This window comes from Haemaphysalis longicornis, unplaced genomic scaffold, assembly GCF_048455015.1.
Source record: "Haemaphysalis longicornis isolate Haplotype H1 unplaced genomic scaffold, Haemaphysalis longicornis Haplotype H1 scaffold_1, whole genome shotgun sequence".
Taxonomy (NCBI): Eukaryota; Metazoa; Arthropoda; class Arachnida; order Ixodida; family Ixodidae; genus Haemaphysalis; species Haemaphysalis longicornis.
The window spans coordinates 189,827,028-189,842,671 of NW_027526203.1; the positions used below are offsets into that span (position 1 = coordinate 189,827,028).

Consider the following 15,644-nt stretch of genomic DNA (forward strand, 5'->3'; position numbering starts at 1 on the left):
TTTGAAAGTTGAAACCGCAGCCCACAGACGTCCGTACGCATTACAAGTACGTGGGAACTGCGACCCTGTGTTGAAGGGTGTCGTGTCTTGAGTGCATGATGATAAGTAAAACCGTTCAGGTTGTCAGCTCTGCAAAGCAATGAAACAAAATTTGCAGAGAATATGGGTAAAAAATAAAAAATAATAAAAGAAATGGTCGAATACGTTTAGGATCGACACCGCACATACAGAAATTATTCAAGCAAAGAAAAAAAAGTATCGCCAAGTGTCGCTCAAGGAACAGCTTCTGCTGACTTTGACAGCTTAAAAACAGTAGTTTCAAAAAATGAAGAAAATAAAAACAAAGAAGCGGCCGGGCTCAGACCAGACTCGACTTCATTTATCTTAATTTGCCTCGTAGTGGCCCACGCCTCGTGTGACGCAAGCCGCCGTTATCCATTCGAGGTTCAGACCCTGCGCCGCGCGGTGCGCCGTGCCCCGCCCTACAGCCTTCTTTCTTTTTTTTCCCCTGGATGTCCTTCTATATGATGCAAGAAAATGTGCCAACCTGCTATTCCACCCACCACAGAATTAATGGTGAAGACGGCAGCGGTGGGGCCACATCATGGACTAGCGCTTCGTTACTGTGGGGCGCTTGCATAGGTCCACCGTGGGTGTAGAGTGGGCTGCGCGAACACAGGCCACTAAGATGGCCCGGTTTTAAAAATTCTCCTCGTACGCTGAAAGCGTCTAAAGCGAAGCTAACGCAAACAAGAAACAGCGATACAGCCTTCGGATTCAGAGGCCATAATTACATGACGCGCATTTGGCGAAAGCTCGATCGCAGTATTATTGGCGGTGAGATGTTTGAGTGGCGCCCCCTGGCTCTGACGTCGGCTTAGGGACTCGCGCCGCTGTCGTCTGCTACACTCGGCTTGTGAGGGGCAGCAGTGCCTGTACTAGAAATGGCCCGCTTTGTTGCTGTAGTGCGTTAAAAAGCGTATTTCTAATGACTCAATTATTTTGCCAGCTTCTAACGCATCTGAATAATTTGAAGCTGTATCCCCCAAAGTTTGCAACATACGAAGAGATAGAGAACGAATTTCTTCAGACCATCGGTCAGAAGACCGTGTGTAACTCGTCCTTTCTAGCTTATTCGCGAGGATCAGCGATCAGAGCTTGTCGGTAAGTATTAAAAATGCGTGGGTTTCCCTGCAGTATTTTTTAGATGCTCTAATGAAGACTCAACTGTCTAATGCCACGTACCAAGCAGCGGCCCCTACACGCGCATCGCACAGCAGGAAATAAAGCGGCTTTCTTCTATTTCTTTCGGTGTTGCTGTCTTGTATCAGATTAATGTTTCTTGCTTTTTTTCTGCCCAACGCTTTAATTTTTCTGCGCCGTCACCAACTTCTTATTAGGCGGTTTCGGAATGTTTGGGAGGCTCACAAAGGTCGTGTGGATACTTCCTTCATGTTGTATGTCATACATTCCCTTCTTCACAAATTGGCTTTCATTACGGCTGCGTGCAAGAAGGTGCATATTCGCAACGTGCTTTGTTTATTCACATGCAAATACAATGAGAATGTTTGTGCTACCCCCCGCGATCGCGCCCTAAACGACGTGGTCCACAATACTCGAAGGCGGCTTTTGTGCTCCGAATTTCTATCGTAATTATATCGTTATCATACCGAACTGACTCTCAACTCGAACAATAATGACATGATTACAGTGTTGAAGGCATGATATACTCGCTAACTAACGTAATAAATAGTATACGTGCATATATTACAAGAATCGAAACCGAAGAATTCCAAGTAGCCCTTATTGCTTTTCAACCCTTCCAGGCGCGAAGAACAAATCCTATTCTACTCCGGATGGCGTTTTATGATTTGAAGAAAATTACTTTTACTCTGTTGTCCTGGACTGAGGACCCGTCCCACTAACCAGATCGATTTAATTGTTAAATAAAGTTTTCCCCTCCTCCCCTTACTCCTCCTCCTCCTCCTCTTGAGTGCAGTTTTCCTATAACGCATATCCGAATATTGGGAAGATATGGCTGTGCAAAATGTTCCGAAATATCCCTCCAGGTCTTAACAAACATATATGTGTTACTATAAATTTAACGAAGACGTGACTCGTTTTGCTCAATAAACCTCCATACTGGTAGATGCCTGGTATAGAATCAGCACGCCCGTATATACACACTGGGTTATTTGGAACTCAACCTACAGTTTTTGCAGTCTATAGCGCATGTCGGCAAATTTTCATGCCTTGACAACGTAAAGTGATGTGACAAAACACGTTCGAGCGTTCGGCATGGTTGCAAAAACTGTTTTACCTTACATATGATTACCGGGAATCGTAATGCCTTCTGCCAAAGCCAACAGCCCTGAAGGCCTAGAATTTGTTTTGGTCTTGCATTTTCGCTGTTGTCGGTTATTAGCAGCTGACTGTTCCTTTTGTTCGAATGCTTACTTAAGAAGCTGACGCCTAGCTCCGACTCTTCGCGCTCCGCTCAGGACCGGCTTCGCATGGAATGGGGTGGTTCCGGCAATGTTTCTCCCGTAGCGGTATCCAAAACTATACTTTAATTGACACCATGAGTTAGTGTAAGCGATTTTAATCCTGTTATTATGATAAAAAGTTACCCACACGCCAATTCTGTTGCGGACAAGCATCAGACATTGACCGAGAGCAAAGAAACAGCAGGGAGAGCGATCCTGAGTGAAGCAGACGACAAATTCGAGAATCCCTAAGCTGACGTCACGGAGGCGCGCTTCGCAGCGCCGCCTGTGTTCGCGCTCACCGCCAATAGAAGCGCGAACGAGACGCAACGGACAACAAAACAAAAAAAAAAGAAACATGACAGGCCGCCAAGACCCAGGGCTTCCTGGACTAAGGAGGTCCCCCACCTGGCGGTCAACCCAACAACATTGACTGCTAAATTAAATGTTTATTCCTCCTCCTCCTCCTCCCCCTCGCGAGGGGCACGATCAAATGCAGAGCGTTTCCGCGGGGGGCGCGCCTGCAAGTCTTATGGATTACGTATTGGTTGTTGTTGTTGTAATTGTTGTCTTCCAGCGTAGACATTGTCGATGAAGTCGATGGTGAAACGTGCCGTGAACCCCCTGCCGCGGCTATGACGCAACGTGGAGCGGCTATGACGCAACGTGGCGCGGCTATGACGCAACACAATCCACTTTAATCCAATCCAATCCAATCCAATCCAAGCCAAGCCAAGCCAATGCCCCTCGCGAGAGAGTGTTATAGCGCCGTAATCGCGCCACCACACGAACGCGTGATGTTGACGTCACGATCACGCCACAGATGTTAGCGACCGGAGCGCGCGCGAACGACATATGTGGTTTAAGCGCGAACCGACCGCGGCGAGAGAGCGCGATGCGAGCGCCTACACCTGTTCTTGCGCGCGAACCGACTGTTGCTCAGCGCGAACCCAACGCGGCGAGAGAGGGTGTTGCGCACGTCCCCACCTGTTGTGCGCCCGAACCGAACGCGGCGAGAGAGGGTGTTGCGAGCGGAGAGAAGGCGAGGAAGACGCGGGGGAGAGGGCGCACCTGTGGCCGACGGTTGAATGAGTCAATGATATAAGGCGCGTTCGTAACCTTCCGTTCTGTGTTGGCTTTGTGGCCGTGTGGGTAGAGCACCACGTACCTTGCGTTCCGCCCGTAGAGTCATGGGATCGAAACCTGGCGCCGGTAAGTATTATTTTTTATATAGTGTAGGGGGAGCGATGCGGACTACGGACGTCAACGCGGGTGACATCGTGAGTTACTGAAATGCTCTGCATTTAAAACGCCGGTACATCTTTACACTGCGTGGGCAGCGTAAAGATCGTCAGGGCGCTACCTGCATGCACGTCAATGATACGCGCTTGTCGACGCTCTGGGGAACCGCAGGCGTGACGTCTAAAAGGCGAGCGTGTGATCGCGGAGGTGGTCGTCGCCCGGAGCGATGGAGGAAAGAAAGGCCTGTGCATGTCGCGCACAGGTCAGCGCCACCTGGATTGTGAGCATTCGTGTCGCTGCGATACCGTGAGGCGTGGATAAACCGAGAATTAGGCACACGCGATGCCGGAGCCGCAGCACGCTGACCACGGCGTGAAAGCAGCACTACGAAGCCATCGGGTCGAATTGGCGGCAAAAGGGCGAGCACGCGAAGATGCTGATGAGGTGCTCGGAATAACACAAACGCTTGCAGAGGCCAGCTCCCTGGTGTTGCCCCGCATTTAGTTGGCGCACGCAATGTCTGGACGCTGCTGCGCGCACGCGTCCTCTCGCCCTTCGTGTGCAAGCGCAGTCCACGTACGCAGGCGACCACTGACCCCACGGGGGTTGCGTATCAGACAGCCTCATCTTGCTTCTGGTGCGACCACTGCTGTGCGCTCCCAAGTCACGCTGAAAACAAAACGGTCCAGCCGTACACATGTAGCGCCTGGAAACGCCTGAGAGTCGTTAAGCCACCTTTTATTTTTTAGCACACTTCGCGGTTTCTCTCTGACAAGGCCGGTTTTAAATTGTTGATGCAGCGGTTTTGTATCTCAATAAAGTGCGGCTGGGTTGAGCGGCCCTAAGGAAGCTGGTGGCTTGTGAAACACTCAGACCTCAAATAATCTCTGAGCGTCATCGCGGCCGCAATACACTTGTTGACGGCAAGAATAACGAGAATCAACGCATTTCTTATGAGGTCAGTCTCGGATTAGAACAATCCTTCAACGAGACACTCAAGGGCGCATTTCCCCACTTCTGCCGAGTACTCCAGACAAACTAATGCTATAGAGTTCTCCTAAACACTGGATTAAAAGATAATACGAGTTCAAGCCGGCCACAGCTAATATTTAACAGGGTCACTGAGTGTCAACCTCGCAAAAAAAAAAAACGAACGCACTTGATTAACCTCACAGCTCCGCACCGGTAACAAGGGGGATTAAAAAGACCTGACGCGCTATCGGTGTCACAGTTAATAGTAAAAAAAATAAAGGAATGTTTATTTTAAATTTGCCGCTGAACTGACCACTTACAGTAACTTTGCAGATAGCGGAGCTCGTAAGCTGAATGAGGGTGTAGTGCGGCTGCAACTCGTGCGGTTGTAAACAACATGAGAGCAACTTGGTTAATGAGGACGGTTTCCAACGCCAATATGAGCAGTATAGCAGCTCAGGCCAACAACACTTTTTTTCTACAAGCGCAGAACATGCCAGCCAAAAGCACCTGCGTTGAATGGGCCCATCACGAGCGGGGCGCAAAAACACGCACTGCAATAGCCCTTCGAGCTCCAAATAATTCTGTCGCTGTTGATAAGCTAATTGTGTGGACTCGTTCCTGCACGAACGGTAATTATGACGTCCCAAGCGCTGAACGAGATTGCGGTCAGGGGGCGCCGTTGTGCTCGGCTCGCGACTTATCAGCGATACGCACAAACTGAGGTCAATGCGTCAACCGTCTATGGACACTCATCCCGTCGTTCGTGATCGCTGCCAGCGCGACGTCATCGCTCGGAGAGCCGCGCGGGTGCAATGACGTCATGAATTTCTGCCATACGTCGGAGACAGTTCCCTCCCTCAGCTTGTTTTCCACACTTTTTTTACACCCTTTTTGGCCGAAACGGGTGTAAAAATCTTGTACCATGGCTAACACCCTTAAAAGGTGTTTTGGCAAAAAAAGGGTGTATGGATGAAAAAAGGGTGTTGAGCTCAACACCTTTAAAAAAGGGTGTTGAGGATGCTAAACACCCTAAAAAAAGGGTGTTGTCTCCCATGCGCGGTCTCCCATGCGTCAAACGGCGGATCGCGCAGCATTCAACAAACAGACAATACGTACAAGTTACAGTTGGAACACGGGATGCAAGCGATACAGGGAGGGCATACTTACTTAGCAGTACATGTGCTGTTCTTGCTTTTATACCCAGCAGAGGAAAGCCCCCAGGTGGAGTCGGTGGGCTTGTCGTAAAAAACTAATATTTTAGCGCTAATTTTGGAAGTATGGATTTTACTACAAGAATATACAAATCAACACGCGGATTTGCAAAAACTTTTAATTACGCGGTAGTTTTTCTGATCCGCAACTTATAGAATTTTATTAAATACCATACAAATCTTCCCTGCCACCTCAACACCCTTCAAAAAGGGTGTTCATTATTTCAACACCCTTTTTCCCAGAAGGGTGTAAAGCTACAAATTAGGGTGTTCGAAACTAAGAAAAAGGGCGTAAAGAAAAAAAGGGTGTAAGAAAAGACCGCCAACGAAGAAAAAGGGTGGAGAGACCTCCAATTTTGGAGACATTTTGTACCTGTTTACACGGGTGGACTGAACATTCTCTACAAGCGGGGGGGGGGTTGTACCTCACGATGTTTACAGCAATATGAATTTGCATAATTTATTACCAGGGAAGCTCTTTAAGCTTCAGGAGGTAGTTTCGGTGGCATTAGCAAAAAAATACACAGAAAAAGAACTGGGTCACCTGTAAAGGGTGCACCACCGCAGATAGGGTATTATAACAGTGAAGTCGGCTTTCGAGCTTGTTCGAGTGTGAGCACAAGGGGCGTATGCGTATCCGCACCTCTTACTGTACCATTTCAAAGGTACTAATCTTTTTTGGATTCTAAAAGGTAAAAAAATTCGCGCAGCTTGCAATAGTGGTGCAAGGCTGGAGAAACAGCAACGCTGGGGGCCGACCTACCTTGTTTCCCTCTTGGATCTCCTGGCAATGGGGAGGGGGGGGGGAAGGGGGGCACACTGGAACAGCCTTGTAAAATCCAGTTAAACTTGGCCTCATCCCTCAGCGGTCATCCTGGATTAGCAAGAACATTGTAAAGCTTAGCAAACATAACAAAACTTAGCAACACCGGAAGAAACTAGGTCGACCCCCAGCTCCGCTGTTCTTTTTTGCAACTGAACACCTATTTCACACCGTTTCAACAACCTACAGAAAGCCAAGCGTGTTGCAGTTGGTAAACATCCTTTCCGCCACGCGACTACAGTCTTCTTAATTTTGAAGGTTCAAATTGGTGTTTCACGTGCCAAAGCTAAACTTGGGGCATGTGGTGCACCGAATAAGGAAACGAGCGATCATTGCATAAGAGCAATTATTTTTTTTTTGCGTTTGGAAATTTCTTGCGAGTAGAGGAGTATATGAGGGGATGTCTTCTTGTTTACAGTGCTATTATGCATCCGAACATGGCCTTATTCAATGAACAGCTGAACACCTTTTCCACACCCTTTCAACACCCTAAGAAAAACCAAGGGTGTTGAAGTTGATCAAAACCCTTTTTTTCAAACAAAAAGGGCGTGGAGCTAGGAAAAGGGTGTTGAGACTCAAGAAAAAGGGTGTAAAGGCCTCCCAACACCCTTTTTCCACTTATGCTACACCCTTTTTGGCTAAAAGGGTGTAAAAAAGTTTAGTGTGTCCTTCGGTGCGTGCCGCTCCCCTAGCTGCTCCGTCGCTGCTATCATCTGCCACACGCTCCGACAAAGCGTTCCATTTTTAGTAAGAGCAGGGAGTGCCAGCGACCACCGGAACAGCGCCGCGTCATGCGACCGCGTTCGAGAAGATTCTGCGCCGGGTAGGACGCGCAAGTGTGCCGAGTGGCGTCCAGCGCACAGCTCGCGGACGCACGTGGGAGCAATCGACGAGGAACGCGTTCGCAGTGGAAGAGCGCTCTCTCTTGCTCGACGGCGGCCTCCCTGTTCGTGTTTCTTCAGTTCGGTGGGCACAAGTTCGCCTAATTAAAACAGTTGTTTTGCCCTACTCTATCCATCTGTCGTCTTGTCATCCGTGACAAAACTGGTGGAGGTGCGGGGTAATCGCAACCCATGCAGCGTACCCCTCCGACACGCCGTGCAGCAAGCCCAATTCTGAGCCCCGGTCGGCGCGTCTTCCTGGATCAGGACCAGCCACGTACAAGTCGACGTCTACAAAATCAACCACCCGAATTTGGACTCTTGCACGACGGAACGAGGACGAAGGCCAAATTCGTCATGACTTCCCAAGGCCAGCAGACGGAAGCCAGTGCACCGCAAATCATCTACATGCCCATCGCCCCTCGGGCGCCGATGCCCTTCCGTGGGGAGCCATTTGAAGACGTGGAAGACTGGATCCAGTATTACGAACGGGTCGCCCGCCACAACGGATGGACCCCGAAGCAATGCCTGGAGAACGTCTACTTTTCACTAGAAGAGACTGCCAAGTCTTGGTACGAAAACCACGAAGCTTCACTTGCATCGTGGGAAATCTTCAAAGAAGACCTAAAGCGGGCATTTGCGAACCCGTACCGACGGCAGCGTGCCGAGGATCTCCTTCAGACAAGGGTCCAAGGTCCAAATGAAACCGTCACCAGCTTCGTGGAAGGAGTGCTCCGCCTGATTGCCCGCGCCGACCCCCGGGCCAGCGAAGAAAAGAAGTTGCAAACTCTTATGAAAGGTGTGAAGAGTGACATCTTTGGTGGCCTCATTCGTAATCCCCCAACGACAGTGAGTGAGTTTGTTACTGAGGCAACAAACATTGAAAGGGCGCTACAGGCAAGAGCTGGCCACTATCACAGGCTCACTGGCGGCCCTAGTGTCACTACACTGGCGCACAACCACCGTGAAACGCTTGCCGCCGAGCCCGGAAATCTTCGCGACATTATTCGTAGCATCATCCGGGAAGAACTTAACGCCGCCGTCCCCTGCGTGGCTTCCGTGGCCGATAGTCGACTGGACGTGACCACTGGCGGCACCGAACGCACTAGAGACACAATTCGCGACATCATTCGGGAAGAATTGACGAAGATGCTTCCATCGTCTGAACGCGCAGCATCCGTTTCCATCGCGGAAGTCGTTCGGCAGGAAGTGCGACGCTCGCTTGTGCCAGAACCCCCTGTCCAGGTTGTCCCTGAGCAGCCAGCCTTGACGTATGCAGCCGTAGTCCAAAATTCACCTCCCGCAATTCCTCGCCAATACCTGGCTCCAACACGACGGGAACCACCATCGCAACAATACGCACCCACAACCCATCGCGGCCCCCGGAAAAGCGACGTGTGGAGGACGGCCGACAACCAACCTTTGTGTTTCCACTGTGGAGAGGCCAATCATGTCTACCGCCACTGCCCCTACCGCGAACTTGGACTCCGCGGATATCGGCCGAACGACCCGTGTCCAAGATACGGCCAGCATCCACGGGACATCGCCGAGTATTTGCGCAGCCCGCCGTCTCCGCCACTGATTCAGCGCCGAGAATCCCGTTCGCCGTCACCCCGTCGCCCAGCGTCTCCTGCTCGCCAACTTCGCCGTGAGAGCCCCTCTCCCCTGCCCCGGCGGGAAAACTAGGCACGGCAACCCCGGGAGGTGGGGTTGCCGCCGGCAAAGTTAGCGAAGAGCCTCCAGCGGCGGTGGGACACAGTGAGTCAAGTAAAGGTGGTCTTCAACACGGCATGCGTTTTTCCGTGTCAAATAACCTCAATGTGATGATTGACGGCTACGACGCCATTGCGCTCGTCGACACTGGAGCAGACTATTCCGTCCTTAGCGGGAGCTTCTCACGCCGTCTTAGGAAAGTGACGACTGTGTGGGATGGCCCTGAAATACGGACCGCCGGGGGACATCTCATAGCACCTATCGGAAAGTGTACCGCTCGTGTTATAATTAATGGCGAGGCATGCCCTGTGAATTTCGTCGTTCTGCAGAACTGTTCTAGAGACGTCATACTCGGAATGGACTTTCTGTGTGAGTACGGTGCTATAATCGATCTTGGTGAGAGCAGCCTGACGCTTCGAAAACCTGTCGCGCCATCCGAAGACCGGCGGCCGATATTCACGACGGCACGAGTTCTAGATGACCATGTGAGGGTACCTCCACGTTCGGGAGTTTTCTTGCTTATTGGCACTGATGCAAGTACTTGCCACGAAGCCCTGGTTGAATGCAATACTCAGCTTCTCCTGGAAAAAGGAATTGGCGTCGCAAGGGGTGTCACACAACTGCAAGATGGTCGTGCCACAGTTCTTGTGACGAACTTTCGGGACGAACCGCAGCACCTCACGAAAGGTATGGCAATAGGCTACGTCGAAGACATCAGTGATTTCTCCGACGTTTTACCAGTTATGGGAGAGGCAGGTTCACCAGGAGCTAGCTCGACTGGACTCGTGGGGCTCGACGTAAACCCAATGCTTTCGTCGCAACAGAAAGACGATTTGACCAGGCTACTAGATGAGTTTCAAGACTGTTTTTCGACTACAGAAGGTGTCAATCGAACTGCCATTGCCAAGCACAGAATAATCACTGAAGATTCCACGCATCCCATTCATCAATCGCCATACAGAGTATCTTTCAAGGAGCGAGAAGCTATACAGAAACAAGTGCAAGAAATGTTACGAGATGACATCATCCAGCCCTCAAACAGCCCCTGGGCTGCGCCAGTAGTGCTGGTGAGGAAGAAGGACGGGACACTACGATTCTGTGTCGATTACAGGCGATTGAACCGCGTAACTAAGAAAGATGTTTATCCTCTACCCCGTGTGGACGACACGTTTGATCGACTACGGTGTGCTCGTTACTTCTCATCAGTAGATCTGAAGAGTGGCTATTGGCAAATCGAAGTTGACGAACGGGACAGAGAAAAAACGGCGTTTATTACACCTGACGGCCTGTATGAATTTAAAAGGATGCCTTTCGGACTTTGCACTGCGCCTGCCACCTTCCAGAGGGTGATGGATACTGTTCTTGCCGGTCTGAAATGGCAGACGTGTCTTGTTTATCTTGACGATGTTGTAATTTTCTCGAACACATTTGACGAACACCTCCAGCGCCTCAGAGCAGTTCTACAGGCAATCAGGAACGCGGGTCTGACGCTGAAACCGACAAAATGTCGCTTCGGTTACCGGGAGTTGAAGTTTCTCGGGCACATCATTTGCAGTGAAGGGATTCGCCCCGACCCACAGAAGACAGCCGCTGTGGCTGCCTTTCCAACTCCAACCGACAAGAAGACCATCAGGCAGTTCCTCGGTTTGTGTGCTTACTACAGGCGTTTCATCCGGAACTTCTCTCGTGTAGCGGCCCCACTTACCTACCTGACAAAAGAAAGCGTCGCCTTCGAGTGGAAGGAAGGACAGCAAAGAGCGTTCGACGAACTGAAACGAGCACTACAAACGCCTCCGTTGCTAGGGCATTTTGACCAGGACGCCGAAACAGAAATACACACCGACGCTAGTAACAAAGGCCTTGGAGCAGTCCTCGTTCAGAAACAAAACGGGGCCGAGCAAGTCATTGCGTATGCAAGTCGAACGCTTTCCCGGGCCGAAACCAATTATTCGGCGACTGAGAAAGAGTGCCTCGCGGTGGTGTGGGCGGTGACGAAGTTCCGTCCATATTTGTACGGACGCCCATTCCGAGTTGTCACCGACCATCATTCACTGTGCTGGCTGGCGAATTTGAAAGACCCTGCTGGGCGACTTGCTCGATGGAGCCTCCGATTGCAAGAATTTGACATTACGGTGACACACAAGTCAGGTCGAAGGCACAAGGACGCAGACTGCCTGTCACGAAATCCCGCAGAATTAGCGCCGGTGGACAAGACTGATGACGAGGAGAGCTTCCTCGGAGCAGTGAACGCATCGGATATGGCAGTGCGGCAGCGACGTGACCCAGAACTACGGCACGTGATGGAACACTTGGATGGAAAAGGAAACGTAGTCCCCCCTGATTTCGTTCGCGTTTTACCCTCACTGAGCATTCGGAACGGCGTCCTATACAAGAAAAACTTCGAACCTGGGGGAAAATCATGGCTTCTTGTTGCACCCAGTGACCTGCGAGGAGAAATTATTGAGGCCTGTCATGATGACCCCAGCTCTGGACACCTCGGCTATACGCGCACGCTTTCAAGAGTACGAGAAAGTTACTACTGGCCGCGACTCGCGAAGACCATACGCTGGTACACTAAGACTTGCCACCAGTGCCAAAGACGGAAGACACCGCCCTTACGCCATGCCGGCTTTCTGCATCCGATTCCACCGCCAAGGGTGCCATTTCAACAAATCGGAATGGACTTACTTGGCCCATTTCCTAGGTCAGAGTCAGGAAATCGGTGGATTATTGTAGCGACTGATTACCTGAGCCGCTATGCCGAGTCGAAAGCCCTACCGACAGGAACTGCGACGGAAGTGGCGAAGTTTTTTATCGAATGTATTGTACTACGGCACGGCGCTCCCGAGGTAATCATTACTGACCGAGGATCAGCATTTACGGCACAACTTACCGAAGAAATCTTACGTTTAAGTGGCACTAGTCACCGCAAATCAACTGCGTACCACCCACAAACAAATGGGTTAACCGAAAGGCTAAATAAGACGATTTCTGACATGATCGCTATGTACGTAGACGTGGAACACAGAAGATGGGATGATGTACTTCCGTACGTAACCTTCGCATACAACACGGCCGTGCAAGAAACTACCGGAACGTCACCATTTCAACTTGTTCACGGTAGAAAGGTAACTACCATGCTGGATGCCATGTTGCCTCACCAACAGGACGCAATCACAGACGTCGATTGCCAACTCGTGTGCCAGCGTGCTGAAGAAGCCCGTCAACTAGCAAGAACTCGAATATGCGACCAGCAGCGCACCGATTCCCATCGGTACAATCTCCGCCGTCGAGACGTACGGTTCAACCCTGGTGACAAAGTATGGATATGGACACCGATAAGACGCCGCGGCCTCAGCGAAAAGCTCTTGAAACGCTATTTTGGTCCATACAAAATAACGCGCCGTGTCAGTGAATTGACCTACGAAGTATTACCCGACGACACTCAAGCGTCCTCCAACAGGCGGCCGCTTCGTCCGGAGGTGGTGCACGTTGTGCGGCTGAAACCGTACTACTCTCGCTAGTGCAGTGAGTGTATTGAACGCTTTGTTGTGTGATTTTTTTTTGCCCTAGGCAGCATCGGGACGATGCAGCTTTTCTGAGGGGGGGATAGTGCCACACGCTCCGACAAAGCGTTCCATTTTTAGTAAGAGCAGGGAGTGCCAGCGACCACCGGAACAGCGCCGCGTCATGCGACCGCGTTCGAGAAGATTCTGCGCCGGGTAGGACGCGCAAGTGTGCCGAGTGGCGTCCAGCGCACAGCTCGCGGACGCACGTGGGAGCAATCGACGAGGAACGCGTTCGCAGTGGAAGAGCGCTCTCTCTTGCTCGACGGCGGCCTCCCTGTTCGTGTTTCTTCAGTTCGGTGGGCACAAGTTCGCCTAATTAAAACAGTTGTTTTGCCCTACTCTATCCATCTGTCGTCTTGTCATCCGTGACACATCATCATCAACGTCAACACCATCAACACCCTACTAATGAAGATCAAATCCAAATAAGTATGTGCCACGCAACGCAGGCCAAACCCGCACGTTTCTGGTTATTAGTACGATGCTCAATTATAATTGCACCCTGCTTGAAATTTACCTGGTCGTGTAATAAACCCTATCTTGGTGTTCAATTCGGGGCTTCACATCCCTGAGCGACCAAGATGCCACCAGCGAAAGGTGTACATAAAAGACCAACCCTTTGCTAATAATGATTGACGGAGGACGACTCGTTTTCCTGTGGGTGAATACAAAGATGTGACACAAGCTATGGCAAGTTTGGATATGAAAGCTGACATCAAGAGAGCTGTAAAGCAAGTAATGAACCAAAAGTCAGACGTGATTTTATTATAGCCCTTACCGCAGCATTTCCGTGATCCGTTTCAGAGCTGGGTTGGCTAATGCACATAGTTGGACTTCCAAACAAACTTGCATTGCGACTGTGGTGCGGGTACGAATCGCGGATGTAAATGAAGTCTCGCATCAGCCCGTGCAGGAGCTGCAGTGCCAGGCACGACGCATACTGTGGTACTAAAACGCGGCGCACCTCATAGCCTAGGTGCGCGATTTCTGTCTTAAATCCGGATTTCCGGATTTTCTTCAATACTTGCTAAAATTAACGGACGTGTTCGTTTTTTCCCAAAAATTTAGGTGTTATTTTATTTTATTTCTTGGCGAAACCGAAAGGAGGCTGAGACTAATGACGCATGTGGCCTGACAGAGGCCTCAGCCTCTATCAGGCCGCATGCGCATGTAGAGGCTGAGGTATTTATCAGGCCACATGCGCGTAATAAATACGCATCACTCTAGACAGTGCTAAAACATGTCTTCGATAGTACTTGCAGATAAAAAGAAGGATAGATGATTCGTCGGGAGAGAATTCACCGCTTAGAATAACAGCCCCATCTGGTATTTGCAAGCTCGCGCACTGAGTGAACTTGTTTAGCGTGAGAAAGTTGCGGAGCGACTGTGCGAACGCATAGTCCACACTAAACTTTTTTACACCCTTTTAGCCAAAAAGGGTGTAGCATAAGTGGAAAAAGGGTGTTGGGAGGCCTTTACACCCTTTTTCTTGAATCTCAACACCCTTTTCCTAGCTCTACACCCTTTTTGTGTAAAAAAAAGGGTGTTGATCAACTTCAACACCCTTGGTTTTTCTTAGGGTGTTGAAAGGGCGTGGAAAAGGTGTTCAGCTGTTCATTGAATAAGGCCATGCTTGAATGCATAATAGCACTGTAAAGAACAAGACATCCCCTCATACACTTCTCTACTCGCAAGAAATTTTCAAACGCAAAAAAAAAAATTGCTCGTATGCAATGATCGCTCGTTTTCATATGCGGTGCACCTCATGCCCCAAGTTTAGCTTTGGCACGTGAACACAAACTTGAACCTTCAAAATTAAAAAGACTCTAGTCGCGTGGCGAAAAGGGTGTTTACCGACTGCAACACGCTTGGCTTTCGGTAGGGTGTTGAAACGGTGTGAAATAAGTGTTCAGTTGCAAAAAATAAAAAATAACAGCGGAGCGGGGGGTCGACCTAGTTTCTTCCAGTGTTGCTAAGTTTTGTTATATTTGCTAAGCTTGCAATGTTCTTGCTAAGCTAGGATGACCGCTGAGGGGTGAGGCCAAGTTTAACCGGATTTCACAAGGCTGTTTCAGTTAATTGGATGCAGGCAACAAAGTTACGTTAACAGCTACACGCGTCAGTGCCAGGATGCCGAAGCGGCAATGAGAAGCAGGCAGGCGAACTCACAGAGGGAAACTTCGGAATGGGCCGTCAGAATAGCCGAGTGGATGTACTTGTTCGCCTTGAGAATAACCTGGATATATCGAATGCATTTTTCAGCAAACGAATGAACAAGAAAGGGACATCGAACAGCCCAAACGGCGAAACAACAAACAAATGACATCGACTTCATCCTAAGTGCCAGTCCAGGTATTTTGGATGACGTTGAGGCAAGTTCAAAAGCAATTATTACAGACTGGTGAGATGCAGAAGACAAAAGGCGAAGCTAGTAAAAGGAGTAGTGCAGGAGTTAGGAATAACTCTTCGGAACGAATTCGTGAGCCTAATCGAAGAAGAAAACCTAGACATACTGATCCAACAGTAGCCGTAGCAGGGCGAGGACCTATGGTTCATACCCCAAGCTACATTGTTGTCAATTCAGCGCCCACTGAGGGCGCCCAACTCACCGCGAAGGAAAGCGAGAAAAGGCGCCAGGTACCACTGGCCGAGAGGGGAGACGGAAAAGTCCTTTTAAAACCCCCTTCGCGGTGAGTTATGCGCCCTCAGCCCCTCAGCGGGGGCTCGATTGACAACAATGTAAC

At 50.1% G+C, this 15,644-nt stretch overlaps 2 protein-coding genes across 3 annotated transcripts in view; one reads left to right on the forward strand and one right to left on the reverse strand.

Annotated features, from left to right (window-relative positions):
- LOC144140195 (phosphatidylcholine:ceramide cholinephosphotransferase 2-like) overlaps positions 1-15,644 on the reverse strand; it is a 301,789-nt gene that overhangs the window by 128,515 nt on the left and 157,630 nt on the right. The gene's annotated exons all lie outside the window — the stretch shown is intronic.
- LOC144156080 (uncharacterized) lies at positions 7,504-9,304 on the forward strand. The gene has a single exon (XM_077687873.1). The coding sequence runs from the start codon at positions 7,811-7,813 to the stop codon at positions 9,302-9,304; it is 1,494 nt and encodes a 497-aa protein (XP_077543999.1). The 5' UTR covers positions 7,504-7,810.

What these genes read in the sequence shown, in the direction of transcription:
- LOC144156080 (XM_077687873.1), top strand. Translation starts at nt 7,811, where the DNA reads ATGCAGCGTACCCCTCCGACACGCCGTGCAGCAAGCCCAATTCTGAGC.